General features: G+C 53.5%; 1 protein-coding gene across 1 annotated transcript in view; it reads left to right on the plus strand.

Annotated features, from left to right (window-relative positions):
* Positions 1 to 20,833, plus strand: part of RBM19 (RNA binding motif protein 19) — a 47,959-nt gene that overhangs the window by 21,786 nt on the left and 5,340 nt on the right. The window contains 2 exon segments of the mRNA NM_001039268.2: positions 13,896 to 14,001; positions 18,349 to 18,469. Of these exon segments, the coding sequence (NP_001034357.2) occupies positions 13,896 to 14,001; positions 18,349 to 18,469 (227 nt within the window).

Below are 20,833 nucleotides of genomic sequence, written 5' to 3' on the forward strand. Positions count from 1 at the left end.
AGCACGCTGCTGCCAGTGCTCCAGGCTGATGCACGAACATCCATTTTGTTTACCTGGGCTCTGTGGAGATGGGAGTTTGGTCCTCAAAACAACAGCCGATGGCTTGGGGTGCCCACAGTCCTCCCCATGCCCTGCCAGCCCTCCTGGCCTGCACAACTCAGCACTGCCATCTGCTTCATCTCCGAGGTGGCTCTTTGACATCAGATACCTGTGCTCTGGAGCTTCTTGTGTTTCTGTGTTTAGGAACCTGTCTGATTTTTGTTATTGATTTGAAATCGCAGACAATAGTTGGGCGGCAGAGGCGGCACGGCCAGCAGGGCTGCAGGGGGCACTCTTAGCCTGCCCAGGAGAGCAGCTGGGGCTGTGCGTGGCACCGCCAGCCTGGGGACAGGGGGACAGAGCCAGGGCACAGCCCCAGCAACAGAGCCGAGCCGGGGGCCCTGCAGGACGAGCTATTGTTTCACGTGCTCCAAAGCCCTGCAGCTGATGTCTCTCAGCCTGCTCCCTTCTGTGCTTTCTTTTTTTTTTTTTCTTAATTATTTAGGCAGGAGAAAATGCATGTGTTTTTACCCTCAAAACAAATATTTGCATGTTTTGAGCTTTTTTGAGAAACTGTCTTCATTTCTACATCTCTCACGTGTGGGTGTTAATGGCGCTGAAACAGCAAAGCTAGGGAGCTGGATGTTTTGAATAGCAAATTGTGAAGGCTTCTGTACACTGCTTGGGATTTCCTGAGCTGGCAGGCCCCTCCTGTCTTTATGCTTTTTAGTATCGTTGATTAAGGATCCGTGGCTTGAACGCTTAGACCTGCCCAGCACTGCTGCTCTCATTCTTTACAGCAGTTTGCTCTGGCTGCTCGGTGTGAGCAGGGCTGTGCTGTCATGGGGCTCTGTGTGCCCACCTCCATGCTGCCCATCCTGCTGGGCGGCATGGCTGTGCCCCTTCGCACTGTGTGCTGCTTCTGCAGAGCTCTGCCCTCCCATCCCCAGGTGCTGCCCTCTGCCATCCATCGGGACTGGTTTTGTGAGATCTGATGGATGTTATTTTCTCCAGCGGGAGAAATGCTTTTCAATTATAGGGCAGCTTTTGGGCTAGGTGTGAAGATTTAGCTTTTGTGGGTGTGTTTTTTCACCATTTTTGTTCTTTATTAGATTCTACTGTTATCTTCACTCCCTGGAAAAATAACAAAAGACAAATGGTCCTTCGTTCTCCCCAAAGAGACATAGTTAGGGGGGAGAGACAAAGGCACTGATATCCCATGAAGACTGCTAATTTTTGCTACCAAATTGGGGGGCTTTTATGGCGTGACTTTTTTTTTTTCGAAAGGAACTCGAGATGTGGCAGGCTGAATTGGAGATTTGTGAAAGGCCACATTTTCACAGATTGGAGCTCTGGCAATTTCTGAAAATTAGGCTCCTTTAAAATCTATCACATTAGATCCATGCAACCTTCATTGGATGTTCCAATTAACTGTTTGTTTCACAGAGTCCTCTGTCACCCTCCTTCCCCCCACCTGCACCAACTTTCATGGATATCAAAGACATGGCTGATTTGCAGCTGGCCTATAACATTTCAAGGAGGCACATGTTGTTGTTGGTTTGGTTTTGTTTTTTGTTTTTTTTTTTGCCAAAAGGGACGTGGTTGGATTTGGAAAGAGTTGTCTCACTGATCTCTGCCCAGTTGAATACTACCCAAGACATAGATGGAGGCAGAGAACCTGCCTGACGTTGGACATCCCTGCTGCTTTTGCCACCAAAGGAACTGAATCTTAAGTTGCATGTTCTGAGGCTGGCACTGTTTCCTTTTAATTTCTTTGCAAAGTACACCTGAAAGTATGGAGAAGGGTCCTAAAATTGCCATGACCTCAGCTTCCAGCCCTCCTCTGCCAATTGGGCACCCAAAAATTCTGAGCACTGCTCAAGGTGGGGTGTCAGGGCAGTTTCTGGATTTCTACATTCTAACAAAAATATGGCATTTGCTGGATCTGGCAAAACAATTGCCTGAGCCTGATGAGGAGGAAGCAGATCTCTTCCCCCTGACAGAGGGCAGAAGTGAGAGCAGTGGTGGGACGGGGCATGGGAGTGAGAGCTCTGCTAGGAGAAGAAACATCTCTGAAGAAAGATGCGATGGATAAACTGGCAGAGATTTTTTTTTAAGGCAGTCTTTATGAAGTTAATTTTATAAGATGATGCCTTTCACTTCTTCTGACCTATTATAATAAAGTGTAGTTATCAGAATGGGCTTTTCATTTTCCATTATGAAGGACATGGTGGTATAATGAGTCCGTCTGCCAGACACACTTGCTGTTCACACCTTTCTCCCAGTAATGGAGCCTACATGGCTGCAGACAATTTCTCCTTCCTGGAGTAACGAGTAATGTTGCCCTGTTGAAGCTGTGGAAATCTCTGCTACTGAAAGGCAGAGGAGGGAAGAAAAAGAAAAAGAAGAGTGCCTCATAAACTTACGAGTTTGTTAAGCAACTGCTGGGCGGTATTAATTAGGATGCACAGTGGAAATGCTCCTGGGATGCATGGTGCTGCAAGCATCACTCTCTGAGCAGTCCAACGTCAGCTCACTCTGAGTGATATTTTGCTTTTAAAGTCCTAGATGTTGTACTAGAAATGTTTCAAAATCTGTTGCTGTTCCTCCTAGTTGCTTCCATTTCCATCTCGGTGATTTGAGAGGCAGAGGTGGAGTTGCTAGCTGTGCAGACACTGAGTGGGCTGGACCCCACTGCTGGGGCAGGAGAAGAGAAACTCATCTCCCCTTTGTAAGAAGGGTTGCTGGGAGCTGCTGGGCTTGTGCCCTGCTTGCCTGGGCTGTGTATGCGAGCAGACTGAGCTGCATTTCTGAGCCGTTGTATGTACTGTCCAACAGTCACCCTGCAGCTACAGCCGGTCTGAGGGACTTGTGCACTGGGGAGGAGGGGATGGGTATTGGATAACAACAAAGCCAAAATGGAACTCCTCCTGTCCTATCTAGGGTTGGTTGCTGGTTGGAAGCCAGCAGCTCCTGCTGCCCCTGCAGCAAATACAGAGCTGTTCCTCAGGCTGCTTCTGCCTGGGGAGAGCCTCGTGGCCACTTCTATGGCCAGGTGGGCAGGTTAGTCTATAGGTGTCCTCAGATGGACAGTCCCTCTTCTGGAGCAGTCTGCAGCAGTGGGGAGAGAGCCTCATCCTCACTACCTTTTTGTGTTGGGGTTTAAGTGCATTGCAGAAGCAGACCCTACTGCCAAGAAGAGATCAGTGTATGAGATGCTTGGATGGATGCTGCAGGGCCTGGAGGTATCTTTGCAGCTGAGCTCCAGCTATTCCACAGTGCCTGTAGTCACGGGGCTGGTGCTGGACACCCCCCTGCCCTGCCTGGGAGCTGTGGGCTGGGACAAGCAGCACAAGACGTGCATCTGCAGGAGGTCCTCAGGTAGGACCAGGCAGAAGCTGCTGAGAAGCAAGAGGTGGGACTTGACTCCAAGTGTGATTGCTGACAGCTGTGGTGAGGCCTTTGCATTCCTATTGGAGTTCAGTGGGATTGCTGGGTTATGTCCTTGAGGAGAGAAGTAAGCGGTTTAAATAAGTGATCAACCCTTGAGGACTGCAGAGCAGTCATCGGTGCACGTGTGTGCCCTGGTGCCCCCCAGAGTACCCTGGATTACATGCTAACAGAGCTTTTGCCCCATTTTGCTGATCTTAAGGGGAAAAAACCACGTGCTGCTGATTCCATTTCAAAGACAGTTTCCTGAAACCTGTGTGCTGCCAGACCTGAGCCTGGAGTGCTCTGGGGCTGTGTGCCCTGGAGGAGCAGTGGGGGCTGGCTGAGGGCCCCGTCCTCGGGGGATGTAAGTGCTAAGTGCTCGGGCTTCCAGTGATGCTAGCAGATAATGTGGCACTTCTTTAAAGCAAGATTGTAGCTCACTCTTAGGATGTGAGGTTTGCACACTGCTGGCACCCTAGGGTGTCTGTGTAGGGGCATTGGGGCTGCACAAAGCTGCTCTGGGGTCGGTGCTTTCAGCCCCAGTGCTCCCATTGCAGCTCAGCCCCTCTCAGCCCTTGCTGTGCAGGCACCATCTGCAGGTGAGATTGGACAGCACCTGGAATTGGTGCATCTTTGGTGCTGTTAGGGATTAGCTTGAGTGATGGCTGCATCCTTCCTGGCTGAGAATCCTGCCCCATGGTGTCCTGCCCCCATGCAGGGCTCTGGGCTGTGCCATGCAGATGTGTGCTGAGAGCTGCTGGGATCTGTGAGGCTGCTTTATTTCTGGCGCTATCTCAGAAAGCATAAATTAATGTATACGTGTATATATTTTTGGTCCTTCTTCAAGCTGCTTCTTCTGTGTTGGAAACCCAAACGCAGCAGTACTATGCTGCTATTCAGAGAGTAGATACGTAACCGGCTGCTTTAATTTGACTATCCAGAACAAGCCATGGGGTGTGGGAGAGTGAAATAGGTTTTCAGTGCTGTTTTTGGGTTTGAATCAAAAAGGTGTTTAACATAGATAAGGAAACGTTTAACTCTGTTATCTTGTCAGGGCTGCTTTAAAAGGTGGGTCTTCCCAAAAGCAGAAGGAAGACTTTTCAGTACATCCCTCTCCCTGCCTTGAATATTCATTTTAGCACTGGATTTTAATTTTTTTTTCCGCCCTCCCATGCTCAGTGTGCTCCACACCCGCAGGTCCCCAAGCCACAAGGAGCTCTGGTTGCCTGTCCTGCTCAGTCCTGTTGCCAGGTGCCATGCAGGGCAGTGCTGGGCTGCTCCCCTGCAGCAGTGCTTCTCATCGAGCTCCATTCATTTGTGCTCATCAGCGCAGAGGGGCTGGGGAGGTGAGGAGGGCTGGTGAAGGGGCTGCGTGTCACACATGCGTCAGATGGGACCGTGGTATTCTGCTCTGGGGCTTTTGCAGTTTTTCTGTGCCACTGAGGGCTGGCACAGGTGCGTGCGCACGTGTCCTTGTCTTGCTCAATAGGAAACAAGCAATGCAGCCCATAGAGGAGATAGCAGCCAGGGTTTCTGAGTAACTCGCTCTTGCTGTTAGCATTATAAGGTTGTCTTTTGTCTGAACTACTCAGAAGTTTATATGCATGTCTGTATATAAGGAAGTGAAAACACGTACGACAAAAAAGCAGAACCTCACACTGTAGCTGGTGTCCTGCATTGCCCATTGGTCATCCCTCTGGGGCTGGCAACAGGACTGCAGCACCTGGGAAGTTGCAGTGATGCTGGCCTAACTTCTGAACTTGTATCTCAGCTTTTAGCACACGGAGCAATCAAGGTGATTGTTTTCTTGATTTTAAAATTCTACCCTGTGTCATTTCTTAGCTTGATGTTGGCCCAGCCACCTCTCATGTATTTTGCTAGCATACGTGTGAGTATTTTTCTGTCTCACTTCACAAGAAGGTCCTGAACGAGCCCCTAATGAATTACAGTTTCCAGCTCACGATGACACTGTGTCATCATTTTGCATCTCTATTTACATTGCTGCCCACTGCAGCATTTCTTCCTCTCCCTCTCCCGTGGGTTTCCAGCCCTGAAGCTGGTCTCTTGCTGCTCCAGGCAGGCCCTGCCCAGGGCTCCCTGTGTCCAACTGCTTGCTGTTGGCTTCTGCTGCCGATGGCACTATGAGCATTTGTCTGCGCTCCTGCCCGCACACTGCTTTTCCTGATGAAACCAAGCCAAGGCAGAGCCCGCTGCCATCTGCCTTCTCGCCTGCCTTTGCTCCTCCCTCAGCAGCACCTGAACCAGCTGAGCACTTCCAGGCATCAGGCAGAGATCCAAAACATGACAGCCTGATCCAAGGGAGCGCGGGCAGCTCCTGCAGCTCTTCCTCCCAGGAGTGCGGTGCTAGGGACGGACCCTTGTTAGGTGGCCAGCAGCTCACATACCACCTCTTCCACGGTGCCTATTTTCAGACCAAGGTTTTGTTAGGGGCTTGGGGAGCTGGTCCTAGGAAGATGCTCTGCTTTCTGCATACTCAATGGTGGATGGACTGTTGCTCCCTCTTGCTTCTCCCCAGCTTGGGTCTGACTTCTTGTCCTCTGTCCCTTTCCCTGCATGGCTGTGCCAGCAGCCGAAGGGTTAAATGAGTTTGGGGGCGGGGGGGTACAGAGCTGAGGTATTTCAGATGCTCATTACTCACTGCCAGCTTCCCCCAAAATCATATTAATTTCATGCTGTCACGCAGGACTGCACTGTCTCTCCTGTCAGCATCCAGGAAGGGGGGGAGTGCCCATCTCCGCCTGCCATGGGGATGCTCATGGAGAGAGCTGCAGCCCCTGTCCCCATGACCATGGCCCCCCCTCCCCCCTCCCAGCAGGGTTGGGCTCCCACTGCCTGTGAGGGCCCAGGGCCCTGTGGTGATTCTCCAGCCACCCACTCCTGCTGATCTTTTTCCACTCCACTGCTTTTGCAAGAACCTCATGAAATGAGGTGTGCTGCAGTAGCGGGGGCGGGGGGAAGAGCAGCCACCCTGCCCTGCCTGCAGGCAGAGGAGATGCTGCTGGCAGGTCCCTTCTCACCTCCCCTGTCACTGCACACCACCGCAGCCCAGCTCTCCTGCTACACTGCCTACATCGCCTCCTTCACTTCGTAATATTCTATTTTTTTTTTTTTTTGTGGGTTTAGGCTAAAAGGGTCAGGCTGTCTCCTCCCTGTCTCCCATCGCCACCCCATGGCTGTGCTCCCTGCGGCATGTGGCCCCCCCAGGTGGCAGCACGCTTCGGTTCCCCGATGTGCAACGGGCTTAGAGGGACAACTCTGCCCACCCTTGGGCAGGAGCTGATGCTAGCCATCCTGCAACCTATAGGACCTGCTCGCTCTCACAAGCCGTTTCCCTGAGGAAAGGGGGCTCTCCATATGCCCACATCACTTCTTACCCCCGAGGCTGAAGAGGGTGCATGGCTGCTGGATTCCTACCAGTACCACAGGACTATGGTGGTGGATGGAAAATGGCACGCAGACTGCTGCTGCCAGCACGCAGTGCTGCTCAGTGCCAGTGCTTTCTGATACCATTAACCAGCTGAGTGGCAATGAGTCAGGCATTATTTTGTGTTCTTTAATCTTCCCCCAAGCATCTCATTCATGCTTTCCCATCTCCATTTCCCATATCTCCTGTTGAGTTCCCTTTTCCTGTAGATTCCCTCCTCTGACGTGTGCCCTGCAGCGTGCTACTGGCACGCAGCTGTAGCTCTTCATCAGCCCCAGCCCTGCGGGTGCCCTGCTCTGCTCTCCCCCCAGCAGCTTGCAGGGAGCTCCCAGCCCTCCTCAGCTAGAGCACTGCATGCAGCAGCCAGCAGAGCCGAGGTGCGTGGTGCTCTGCAGGAATGCTTCAGCATCCGCTTCTCCTCCTGTAGCAGGGAGCTCCCGCTTGCCGGTGCTGCTTTGTGCTGCAGGTGAAGCAGGTAAAGGGGAGAGTGCACACCCCGTACCCCCAACAGAAGCCCTTTGCATTCAGCCCCTCACCTGCACCGTGGATTTGGCACATGGGGGGCATCACCATCTGGAAGCAGGAGCACTTTAAGTGTGCCTTATCGGAGTGTAGGTTCAGGGCAGGAGGAAGCAGCAGTGCTGGGATGTGCGTGGCACACAAGGACAGCTCCTGAGCCTGCAGCTGTGTCAGCATGGAGCACGGAATGGGGCTCGGTCAGCGCACTGTCCCAGTGGTGCAGCATTGGGGTGGTTGCTTCCTACCCCGGGCTCTGCTGCTCTCTCTCAGTTGTGGTGCAAGCTGTGGGAACACACAGAACATCCGGAAATATTCCTGTGCTTACAGTGCTTCTGCAGCGCACCCAGCTGCATGCAACCTGACAACTGGCGGCGGTGCTGCTGCTGAGCCGTGCTCTGCTCCACATCCTTTGTCTCCTCCTGGTCTGAGGAGCTCGGATGTGGCTGTGGGAGCTGTGTGCGCTGTGCTGTGCTCAGATGTCGCCATCCTTGCTGTACTGAGGCACCAGAATACAAGCGCTTCACTCAGGCTTCCGCGTTCTGAACGCATTTGCATGCATTTGATCTTCCCTACGTGTTTCTGTGTTCTCCTGATGAAAATAATTAATCTGGTTATTTTTCGAAGTCATCCTGCAGCTTTACAGGGACAAGGCTTAAATAAGGATTCTCTTTAAAGCAGAGCGATGTTAAAATATCTCTCTGCCTATAAATACCTCCTTGCTTCTATATTTGTTCTCCAGCTCAGTGCAGGTGGTTGTACAGTCAGGTCTGTGCTGGTTTCTGCCTGTAGGTACAAGGTTGCGGCCAGTGTCCTGCAGCAGTGCTGTTTTCCACACGGGGTGCCCTGTGCATCCCTCTGGGGGCTTCAGGGCACAGCTGCATCCCCCTTCTCATGTTTAGTGCTTTGCCAGTTGCACAAATTCTTCTTCTCTCTTTGAAACCAGCTGACTCATAAGGAACACAGAGCAAAGGAGATTTGTACCAGGCCCTCCTGCAAGCACTATTTTTAGCATAACTTATTTCTGACTGTAGCTGTGCTCTGATCAGGATTTTCAAAAGAACCAGGAAGAGATGAATCCTCAGTCTCGGTGCTGTTTGGGCTGCGGGTTGCTTTGAAATCCCAACATGCAGGCACCACCACTCCTCAGCCCTGCTCCTTTGTGGTGCTGTGCTGGAGCTGCACGGCTCAGGAGCTCCACAGAGTGCTGTGGGTGTGAAGTCCATGCACAGATTCCAGTTCCATGGGTTTGGGATGTAGGGGTGTCAGCCTAGTTCTCCTGGTGCCTGCAGTGCTGTCCAGCTGGTGCCGTGCCTAACCCAGCAGTGTGCCTTTCCTTTGCCACCCTGAGCATTGGGATGGAGAAGTACAGAAGGAGATCCGTTCGTGCTTTAAGTAATGAATCTTTAAGCATGAAAGTAATTGCAGATACTGCCCAGGTGTCTTCCCAGGGGGTGTCAGCATGCTCGGCGAGTCCTGGGCTTGAGTCTTTGGCCTTGCCAAAGCAAGAAGTGCTTCCAGCCGTGAGGCAGACCCTGGTAAGGAGCCGCATCCCAGCACCGTGCTAAGCCCCATGGAGCGGGATTAAACATGACAGCGTTACGAAACCAAGCCTGGTGCTAGCACCTGTTTAAAATGACTTAAGTGGAGGGATATTAAAATTTTAAAACCTGCCACTGTGCTGCTGATGGAGGATTTAAAAAATAATAATTACCGGGCTTTTTTTGTCCCCCTTTTTGCTTGGTTTTCAGAATTGGTTTCTTTCTGTTTAGCATGCAGCCTAATTGCGTAATTACACGATAGACTGGAGTAGAATTTAGTGCGTGTAATACCAGTTATAAAGAAGAGCCCTAATTATGTATATCTTCTCAGGTAAATAATACATCAGGGGCATGGAGTGGCCTAATTACTGCTCTGAAAACCTGCCTAATGACTAATTTACTTGGAATTTCAGAAAGCTTTTGATAAGGTCTCTCATAAGCAACGTTAAAGAAAATAAATCGAGAAGGGGTAAAATGTTTTGCTACATTTTTAAGCAAGCAGTTGAGGCAAGGGAGAAACAGCCCCCATGCTTGTGTCGTGTGTCCTGGGAGGGAGGGAGGCCCTGGGGCTGCTGAGACCCCCAGAACAGAGCCTGAGAGCCCTTAGCAGGAGCCTCAGGGACTCCCGGAGCCTTGGTGGGGTCCCGTGTGAGCACTGAGCTGCCACAGGGAGGAAGGCAGGAGGCAGCAGCCCCCTAACAGGAGCATAGAGGGGCAGAGGGTGTTTCTCCCAACACCTCTGGCTGGCTTTTGGGCTCCCTGTTCAGCACAGCTCTGCCTTGTGGGCACCACATGCATCCTGTGGGGGTCAGCCAGGTGACAGCAGGCTGCCTGCTCTGCCACCCTCCACTTTGCTTTTGGGTCTTCTCTGTGTGTTCCCAACTGCAGGAGCCAAAGCAGAAGGAGCGAATGAGCACGAAGGGCCTGTGCATGCTGGGCAGAGATGGTGCACGGGGATCCTTGTGCCCGGCCGGCGACATGCTAATTGGCTTTCCTTCCTAGCAAACTTTGCAAATGATGCTCTTTTAGTTGTCAGCAAGATGAACAGTTGCTGCAGCAGGTGTGCCAAAAGCACCGTCTGGATGTAATTAGGCATGTTCGCCAGAGAGCACCCAAGAAATGCAACAGAGCTGCTTGTCCCAGGCATGTCCAGGGGTAGGAACAGGGCTGGCAGTGCTTTCCTGTGAACTCGATGACAGTAAGTCCTGGGTCAGAGGTGGATGCTGCTGGTGTATGGCGCAAACATACAAAACCCCTCTGTGCATCAAGAGTCTGCATGGCACGGGGAGGGAAGAGCCTCCTGCAGGGCCTGAAGCATCCCCTCCCTGCAGCACAGCAGCGTGGTGCTCATGGGCCCTGTCCTCTCATAGAGGATCTGTGTCCTGGGCATGCTGCTCTGCATGTCCTGGCCGTCAGCACCTGCCCATGCCCCTGTGCTGCTGGGGGGTCCTTCTTGCAGCTACCTTTCTGCCCTTGATACTGTGCACAGGGCCTTGGCTCTGTCCCACGTACTGAATGCTCAGGTCGTGTTGCACTGTTTCTTTTCTTAATCCCACATGCCTTCACTGGCTGACAAGCTTTGTGTGTCTGTGTACGGCTGGTAAGCAGCAACCATCAGCTCGAGCAGTGGGTAAGGGTTGGCTTTCTAAGGCTGCCAGGGCAGGGAGCTGAGCCTGGTGGCCATCTCCAGCCTGCAGAGCCTTTGGAAGTGCTGCTCCCCGTTTTGGTGAGCTCCTTCCATCAGAGCGAGTCAAGTGGTGTTCCCAATGGAAAGGCTGGCTTCAGCACCTACCTCCTGGGGAAGCCCGGTGTGTCCTTCAGCCCCTCTGTTCCCTCACAAGCAGTGTCCCAAAGCTCCCCAGGACTGAGTGTTGGGGCAGCCCAAGGCTGGGAGCCGTGCAGACGGCACTGCGCTGGAGCTGTCTGTGGTGGCATCGGGCATTGCCATTGCCTGGGTGCAGGACAGGGACAGCTGCCACTGGCTGGAGACATGGAGGGCTCCGGCTGTTGGTGGCTGGCTGTGCCCTGGAGCTGCTGTGCCCCTCTGCAGGTGCCCCCCCTGCCCTGCGTGCCCCTCATCCCAGCTGCGGGGTTACCGAGGAGATGGCAGTGATGGTGCTGGTGATAACAGTAATGGGGGAGATAGGTGGCAGATTAATTCCTGAACTCCCTAACAGGATTTAAGCTAACAAGGGAGGAGGGCTTTTTTTCTCCCTTCCTTTCCCTTCCTCCTTTCAGATATTTCCTGTGCTGGGATAACAACACCGAGGAGTGTTAAATTGGCTCTGAATGTCCACCCCTGGCTGTCCGCATTCTTGTAACGATTTCATTAGCTTGAATTATCCACGTTATTTTCTTGTAATGGGATTAGCCGAAGTGGAGTCAGCCCGAGTCCTGCAGCGGGGGGCGGGAGGGCCGTCCGTGCGGATCTCATTAACTCCCTCATGGGGTGGGCCGGCAGCTCTCCCGGCACAGCCGCTGGCAGGGCCCTGCTTCCAGGGTGGGGGAACAGAAAGAAGCATTCTTTTTTTTCCCTTTTCTTCCTTTTTCCTCTGTAATCAGCACATTGGCACGGAAGCAGAGGCAGGCGTGGACATAATTTACTGGGGGATGGAAGGTCCTGTTTGAGGGTGAAAGGAGAGGGGAAAAAAGCAACGTGACAGTGACTGTTGTGCGTTGAAGAAATGAGTTTGAGCAGAGGTGCGCTGCAGGGATGTGGCTGTGCAAGGGGGGAGTTCTCATCTTGCTTGGGTCCTGTGTCCCCTTCCAGAGCCATTGTGGTGAGCGGGAACGCTGCGCGAGCTCTGTCCTGAGCCTGCGTCGTGCATCCCCGGCCAACTTCTCATGCCATCATTGGCATTGGGTTTTTTTCCTGATTTAGGACCATCCCATGCAGTGAGACATCAGTATGTATCTGAGGACTTTGTTCTGCACAAGGAGGAAGAAGGTTCCTGCAGAACACCCCCTGAGCCCATCCTGCATGTGCGGCCAATGGAGGATGCACAAACACCTCCAGAAAGTGGGCAGAGCCCAACACACCGTGTGCTGTCACCAAGTGTGCACCTTCAGTGGTTATCACACAGCTGGTCACAGCCTCAGCCAGGACGTTGGTCTGTCTGGCACTCCCATCGGAGAGCTGCAGGTTACCTCCTTACATACCATCTGCTTCCTTCCTTCTTGTCGCCCCACTGGGACAAGCCGTGTCCCTGTCCCCGCTGCCAGCACTGCTCCCAGGGGCTTTGCGGCTGGCCCAGCCCAAGGAGCCTTGCTCTGCAGAGGGTAATTGGGTTTCCCCACCTCTGCTTCTCCCTCCCATCCTCCCCAAATCTGGAGGAAATAATTGGAAAAGAGAGGTGTGAGCCTCTGCCTGGCGCTGGAGAGGAAAACATTAAAGGCCCGGGCTCACCACTTCATTCACAGCTCCTGGATGGTAATTGCTGTGTTGTGGTTTCTAATTAACGCCGCAGCAGGGGAGTGTTTTGCTTCTCAGCCCGGCAGGGCCAGTCCTGTCCCCCACTGCCCTGCTGAGCATTGCAGTGCTGTCCTGGGTGCTGCTGTCCTGGCTCAGCTGCCCCACAGCTGCTCCACTGCCACCCTGATCCCACAGACATGCCGCTCCAGGTTGACCCCACTGTTGGTTTATTTGCAGCCAACTTCTTCCCTCTGCTGTTCTGCATCCCCACATCTCCCCTGTGCTCCCCATAGCCACCCTGCTGGCGTTCACTGTGCTGTTCTGTTGTTCCCTGTGCTGTGCATCAGTTCTTGGTGTGGTACCCAAGGGAGGTGCTTGGTGCTTTTGTGCACAGAGCAATGCTGTAGCACTTCAACCAACATTCTGTTCCCCCATGCTACACATCCCATTTCCCACAGATAATGCAGTGGGGCACCCCTGGTGTGTCAGGTGAGGGCTCAGTTTGCACTTCTTTGGGCCAGGAGCCCTCTTGTTGGCCGCCTCTGAACCCCCTCCCCAGAGCACCCAGCACCCACAGGGACACAGAGCTCTGTGCCCCATGGGAACACTGTGCCCCACACACAACCCTGCAGCTGAGGCCATGCATCCCCTCAGGGGGATTTGTTTGTTTGTTTTCATGGCAGTGGCCCAAAGGGGGCACGAGGGAGGGAGAGCTCAAGCAGCCCCGAGGAGGAGGCGTGCGGATTCATTTTGAGGCTTCATCATGGTGCATTTACACAGCGCGTTGCCTCGGGAAATTGGGTGGATGGATGCCTGGTCATGCTGCCAGAGCGCCGGGTTAACTCCCAGATTTAGCTTATATCATTTCATGAGAGCATTTACGGCCTTTACTGTGTTTATTCCCAGGTGCTCTCTGGCACTGCTGCATCCTTTTGTATGTGTGCGCGTGTGTGTAGGTTTTCAAATAAAATAACACATCCAGTCCGACCCGGTCTGCATTTAATATTTATTGGTTGCAGTTTGTGCATATGTGTTTGATAAATGGAAGTGAGGAGAGGGGAAGCTGGAGCTTGGACACAGGCAGAACACAGGCATTATCCTGGATTCCCAGGGGTGGCACACAGTGAGCTGTGCTGGAGTCATGCTCCTGGCACTGGGGTGGGGGCTGCAGGGCGCCCATACCTTGGATCTGGCTGCAGGCACAGCCCTGCCCAAGGGCCCTGCTTTCTGCTCATCTCCTCAAAGGAGGGGAGATACAGAAGTTACACCAAGGGAGGTGTTTGCTCTGTGTAGGTGTCGGCAGGATGGGTGAATGGCCTTTGGGAACCAGCAGAGCTTCCAGCTGTTACGAGGTGCACTGGGGGTGCTTTTCCTCACAGGAAGTGGGTGGCCTCACTGCATGGATTGCTCAGCCTCAGGGCTGCCTGCAGCTTAAAGTGCCATGGTCTGGATATAAGCATGGCCCTCCCATCAGTCTCAGTGTCCTCACTTCTCCCCCTCTTGTTCACAGTACCTTTGGGGAGCTGAAGACTGTCCGGCTGCCCAAGAAGATGGCAGGAACAGGCTCACACCGCGGCTTTGGCTTTGTGGATTTCCTCACCAAGCAGGATGCCAAGGTGAGGTTCATTCCCTTCCCATCCCTTTCCTGGACCAGTGGGATTTGGGGGCTGCTTGCTGGAGCTTACCCCAGGTCTGACACGCTGTTGAACTCACCACAGAGCTACAATGGAGCCAAACCCCGAAGGTGGGCAGCCCCCAAGGTGCTTTGTGTCTGCATTTGGGACATTGGCATACTGTCACCCCCACTGAAACCAACACTCTGAGTCCCCTCCGGAGGTGACTTCTGAACAGCTCTTCTCTGTGGCTGTGGGGAAAGCCAGGAATGGCTGCTGGGACAGCAGTGCCTTGCAGTACCGTGCTTCAGACCTGCCAGCCTCTGCCTGTGGGAGGAATGGCTTACAGAGCAGTGCTAACAGCCACCAGACACTAACAGTAGTGCTAACAGTAGCCAAGACGCTACTGTTACGGAGCTGCTGCCCAGGGCTCCTGGGCACAGCTGTCTCTGGGACATGGCATGGGCTTCACGCTCAGAAAACAAATGGTCCCATGTGGTCCTGCTTGAGCTGGCTGACCAGAGGTGGCTCACGGGAAGGAAAAGAAATTCTATCACAGTATCACTCTTTTCAAAGTGCTTCGTGGAGCACCTTGCAGGAGAACATCCTGGGGACCTGAGCAGTGCTGGCTGGGTCTGAGCTCTGAACAAGGAGTACCCGCTCAGAGAGCAGTGACAGCAGCCATGTCCCAACCCCTGTCCTCCAGCACTCCTGGCATGGAGAGTCAGCCTCGGGGAGGGTTTGCTCCTACCAGCACAGCATGTTTGCAGGAGGCAGGGCAGCACCTGGTGTGCTGGGCAGTGCTCCCAGCCAGCAGGTAGCACCGCCAGGACTGCAGACTGTGCTGGGCAGCTTTGTTTTGTGGTGTGTCTCTGGTGCAGTGGGTGCAGGTTGTTGTGAAGGTGCTGTTTGGGTGTCCCTGCTGCTGATGGTCTGTGGGATCTGGAGGAGGAGTGGCTCTGGGTGTGGGCCAGGGGTCATCACTGTGGTGTTACCACCTGAAACCACTCCCAGTTTTCAAGATCATGAGCAGAGATGATGGAGGGATGAGCAGGGAGCAGGCATAGCCTATGTTTATATTTTTAGACAGGACCCATTGATCCAAGATCACAAGGGACTATTAGATCATCTGTTCCAGCATGACCTCCTCTATAACACAGCACATAGGGTTTCTATGTTAGTCCTCAGCACTGTGCTCCTCTCCAGGCTGCGCACCTCCAGGACAGCTCTGCTTTGGGACACCTCTGCTCAGACAGAGCCTCTGCCAGCTGCACTTCCTGCTTCATGTGGAGCATCCGGGTGCAGGACAGAGGTGCGCTGCTCCAGGTGCTCCTGCTGCCAGCATCTGGCAAGGACCAGCACTCCCCTGGTCCCACAACACAGTGACAGCCCTGGAGCTCGAGCCCTGAGAAAGATCACTCTGAGGGTTCCTCTTCTTTTCCAGCAAAGCAGCTTTTCTTCCTTCCTTCCTTCTTTTTTTTTTTTTTCCAAACCTCTTCTCTTTTAGGGATTTAATTGTCTCACAAGTGGCACATCAAGTACACTCCATTGGCCGTCTGGAAAAGGATGTGCTGTGTATTGATGAATAGGATCCTGAATATTGTAAACACAGCCATAATTGGCTGAGAGTTTATTGCTAAGTGAAATGAGAGAGGAGGGGAGTGGGCCTGGAGACCTCTGAGCTGAATGGCTGCAGACGATCAATGACTTTTTTTTTTTCCCTAAGAGTGGTAATTTGGAAATCGCTTATAAGCGTCTTATAAAACATGATGCTTTTATAATAGAACAGTTACGGTGGCTTTGTTGGGCATTTAAAACCTGTGACCTCCTCGTTTGTCTTTCTCTGAGCCGTGACAAAACGCCTGCGGAGGTTCTCCAAAGCGGAGACAGAGGTGTGGGCTCCCACTGCAGCCCTGGGGCTGAGCCCATGGGGTTTGCTCCCTGTGGCTGTCCCTGGGGCTGTGGGGTGGTCCCGGTGGGCACCAGGTGGGCACCTTGCATGCAGTATCGACTCCGGGTACGGAAGCGTTAACCGTGGGATACGTTTCCTGAAGTTCCCTGCGCGGAATTGTTGTGGGATTGTTTTTATTTTTAAACTATTAACTGGGAGCCAAGTTTCCACTTTTCTCCCTCGTCGATATAAAAATACATCTGGTCTCCAAATAGAAATTGCCCTTTTGGGAAAGACACCAGCCCTTTAGAAATGTGCACACATGGAAGGAAAAATCCTGTGTGCAGCTGGCGGTGCTGCAAGCATCCTCGGGTGGGACTGCTTCTTGTGAAGAAGGGAAATGTATCAGTCTTCTAATGGTGGTGACCCTTTGTCCCTCCAATGCCGCCAGCCCGAGGCTCTTCAGCTTGAGTGTTTAACAGAGCACGGCAGGGGGCTGCAGGCAAAGCAGCCCTGTCCTCGAATTAACGGAGCACGCAGGGATGGCCGCAGCACCGCAGCCCAGCTGTCCTGTGCAGCGCAGTGCTCAGCCCGCAGCGGGTGCAGCCCCCAGCAGCATCCTGTGCCCACAGGCGGTCTGCTCGTCCTCCCTTTGCACTTCTCCTGTCGTTCAAATGTGTTTTTCTCCTCCCTGTCTTTTGGTGGGTTTTTTTTTGTTGTTGTTTGGTTGTTTGGTTGGTTTTTTTGTGCAGTGGCAGCAATGGCACATTTCCCCTTCTCACAGGAAGATGTCAGGCCATGTGAATGCTTGGGGGGAGCATTACTCTCCTCCACCCTTATCATTGGTGTATCCTCTCTTTTTGCTGAGGTAGTACGTACCTCCCTCAAAGCACTGAATTCAACTTGTTTATTTTCATTGGTTTCCAAAGGAAACGACATTGGGTGTTTTTCACCTGAAGCGCACGGCTCCTCCTCTGCAGCCCCAGCCTGGGGAGCCCCGCAGCACTCAGCGCTCTGCTTCTCCCACGTGCAGGAGCGCTGGGGCTGGGCAGGAGCTGCGCACCTCCCGTGTCCCACCAGCAGGTTCCTCCATCACACGGCAGCCCTCTGTCTGCACAGTGGGTCTGGAGGATGCTGTGTGTTCCTGTGCCCTGTCCTGCAGCCCCCTCTGCCTGGTGCTGCAGCTTGTGAGCAACCCAGAAGTCAAAATGAACAAATGAGAGCCGATGGTGAGCGCTGCCGTTTTTTGCCAGGCGATGGCAATGGCTCTTTGTGCCAACGCAAACAGCCATCACAGCTCCCCACTGCCGCTCCCCCCGAGTGTTTGTTTAAGCCAACACATTGCTCTGCTAATTGGATCCCATTCTGAGTGGAAATGGGCCTTTAAAACAACAGCAGTGGCAAATACAGGCAGCTGTAGCTGCAGTAGGCTGCAACCCCTCATAGGGAAGCACACTCCCCAGAAATGAGGCCTGTGTGGGTCTGTGGGGGTGGCACGGTGGAGAGATGGAGAGCACTGATATGCCAGCAGGGTGCAGGGAATGGGAGTTACGGGAGTTATGGAGAGTCAGAACCACTGAATTGTTAAGGTTGGAAAAGACCTCTAAGATCACAAAGTCCAACCCCCACCCATCCCCACCATGCCCACTAACTGTGTCCCTCACTGCCATATCTCTGCGGGGCTTGAACAGATGGGTGTGTTTTTGTCTGCTGTGCCCAGAGTGAGTTTACAGACTTTATGATTTTACTTAATCCTAATGCTGGCTGAGGGTTTTTAAAGAGCATGCTGGATTCTTTGCTCTGCCCCATGCCTAGCTATGTATTGCACAACCATGCTGGCCAGCTTGCTTATGTTCAGTGTCAGCAAGAGATGGTTTCTGCATGGCTGATTGTGAAGGCGAAGGGAAGGCAGGGAGAAAGCAGGGGGAAGGCAAGGGGACGGCAGCCTTCCTGGTACACACTGAGACTCGTTGTCCTGCTGATGGACTCAGAGCAGCCTCTGCTGACATTGGGTTGTGCTTTGCTGTGCCAGTGTGGAATGGGGGGTTCCGAGGTGCACCAAGCAGTTATTTGCATCTTCCTTTCCCTTCTCAAAGGCACGTGCTGCCACAGTGCCAACAGGGCCAGATGCTACCTGACCCCCTGCACTGCCCCCCACCTCGCTGGGCAGCAGCTCTCCTGGCCCCAGGGCTGTCCCAGGGCTGCACCCAGAGTTGAGCAGCTGTGCGGGGCTCCTGCTGCAGCCCGTGGGGCTGGTGGGTGATGATTGCTCTTTGCAGATGTGTGGAAGATAAATGATCAGGCCAAAGGTGCTGATGGAGATGAATCCTGCCCTGTCAGAGCAAAGTGCTCGGAGCAGGGTGTTCTCTCCCTTTCAGATTCAGGGCAAAGGGAGGGACATCTTTGTTTTTCCTTACTTCTTATTTTCTCCTTTTTTTTTTTTCCACTTTAATCTTCAGAAAGCATTCAATGCCCTGTGCCACAGCACGCACTTGTACGGTCGCAGGCTGGTCCTGGAGTGGGCAGACACGGAGGAGACGGTGGAGGCCCTGAGGCGGAGGACAGCTGACCACTTCCACGGTAAAGCATCCTCCTGGCTGCTGGCACACCCAGCTGGCACTGACCTGCTGGCACACAGCCACGCTGCGCCAGCCCTTCCCCACCCAGAAGAAGTGGGCACACTGTGGCCCATGTCCCAGTCCATCTTTCCCATTGCTACAGGAGGACCTTGCACATATCCCCAGCCAAGGCCAATTACTTGTTAACACTGCAGAGAAACTGCTGTGCTCAGGGATTAGAGTGTGCAGCTCTGTGCAGGTGGAGCAGAGGGCTGCAGGCTGGCTGCTTTGTCTGACATGGCCAGGCATATGTACCAATTACCCACTACACTGGCAGCACCAGGGCTCTCCGTGCCAGCTGCAGGCTCTGCTGTGCCGGCACCCTGCAGTGCTGCAGAGATGGGAACGGCAGGGGATGAGCAGCCCTGGTGGCACTGTGCCACACAGATAACCTCCCAGAAAGAGAGCGTGGTCAGGGATGGACACTGGGAGGGTGATGCGGTCACAGAGAAGCTTGGTTACAAAGAACAAATAATGTGACCATCGGGTGGGATCCAGAGAGTGCTGTTTGGATCAGGTGCCCGAGAGTGACAGCTCGGCAGATAGCAGCACTGCAGGCTGCTATTGACAGCCATTGACAGTGCAAACGCATGGCTTGGCAAATATTTATGTAGGAAGGGCTCCCCTGGGTTGGAGGACTGAGCTGGAGATCGATGCTCTCCTCCCGAATCCCCTGCAGCATCCCTTACCTCTGTCATCACACCTGCCTGTCACCAGGGGTGGCACAGCACAGTGGGGATGCGCAAAGCACTGTTCCCAGTACTGGAGGCTGTGGATGAGGGAGAAGAGGTGGGTGGGAGCTAGATGTGTGGGGGGGGGGACATGGGCTGAGTTCCAGGATGGGCGCTGAGAACCATAGAACCATAGAATCACTCAGGTTGGAAAAGGCCTTAAAGACCATTGAGTCCAACCATAACCTAACCATACTACCCTAACTAACAATCCTCTGCCAAGTCATGTCCCTGAGCACCACATCCAAACAGTTTTTAAACACATCCAAGGATGGAGACTCAACCACCTCCCTGGGGAGCCTATTCCAGTGCTTAACAACCCTTTCTGTAAAGAAGTGTTTCCTGATATCCAACCTAAACTTGCCCTGGCACAACTTGAGGCCATTTCCCCTCATCCTGTCACCAGTGAGAAGAGACCAACCCCACTTCACTGTAAGCACCTTTCAGATATTGGAAGAGAGCAATAAGGTCTCCCCTCAGCCTCCTTTTCCACAGACTAAACAGCCCCAGTTCCCTCATCCTCTCCTCATAGGGCGTATTCTCCAAGCCTTTCACAAGCCTTGTTGCCCTTCTTTGGACCTGCTCCAGCACCTCAATGAGAAGACCTTAAGGGTCCCGGTGATGTCTGCTGTGTATAACAGCCTGTGCATACAGCTGCAGGCATGCGTGGGGAACAGGGAGGACAGGCACTACCTAGAGATGGATGTGCCCTCTGGGATGTAGCTCCCAGCAGCAGTGTGGAGCCAGGCTCCAGGCAGCACAGCTCATGGCACAGCCCATGGCCAGACTCCAAGTGGCACAGCTCATGGCACAGCACAGGGCCAGGCTCTGCACAACACAGCTCCCTGGCATAGTTAAGACCTGGTTGCCCCCCCCCAGCAGCTCTGGGGTTTGATCATCAGCATCATCTCATCAGTTTGGTCTCAGCACAGAAACGCTTCCTGATGCCCAGAGCTGGGCTGCAGGAGATGGAGCACTCCCCATCTCAGCATTGCCTCCCTCTGCTGCAGTCAGGCACCTTACTTCTGGACATTGCTTACACAAATTTGACCCCTCGGGTCTTGTTTGTTAGGTTGGAGAGGTCTGGTCCCCAGGTCTCATCTGTAGGGGCATTTGTCATAGTACTCAGGTCACATCTGAACCATCATTTCCAAAGATTCAACACAGTAGGATGGAGCAGGGCCTCTTGCCTTACTGCACAGCACCTGGTGCTCTGCGATCCCACCCAGAACTGTTTGTTTGCATTCATGAGCATCCCCCTGTCCGCGTACTGGCAGCATGCAAACCTACACATCCATCCAACTATCTGTCCGTCCATCCATCCATCCGTCTGTCCATCCACCCATCCACCCCACCTCGTTTGGTTTGAATCCCTTTTCCTCCACGCCCACCGCAGGCAATGTGGCTGCACCATGTCCCGCTCTCATCCACCTTGTGTCCATCGACCTGTGTTGGGAGCACCGTGCCAGCGGGTCGCCAGCCTCCTGCCAGCACTAACGTGGGTGCCAGCTGCGCCGGGCGCTCCTCCTGCTCCTCACCATCGATCAGAGAATTAACTGACAGATGGGAATGCTGCACCAAGCACAGGAAGGGGA

Source organism: Gallus gallus, chromosome 15 (genome assembly GCF_016699485.2).
Source record: "Gallus gallus isolate bGalGal1 chromosome 15, bGalGal1.mat.broiler.GRCg7b, whole genome shotgun sequence".
NCBI lineage: Eukaryota > Metazoa > Chordata > Aves > Galliformes > Phasianidae > Gallus > Gallus gallus.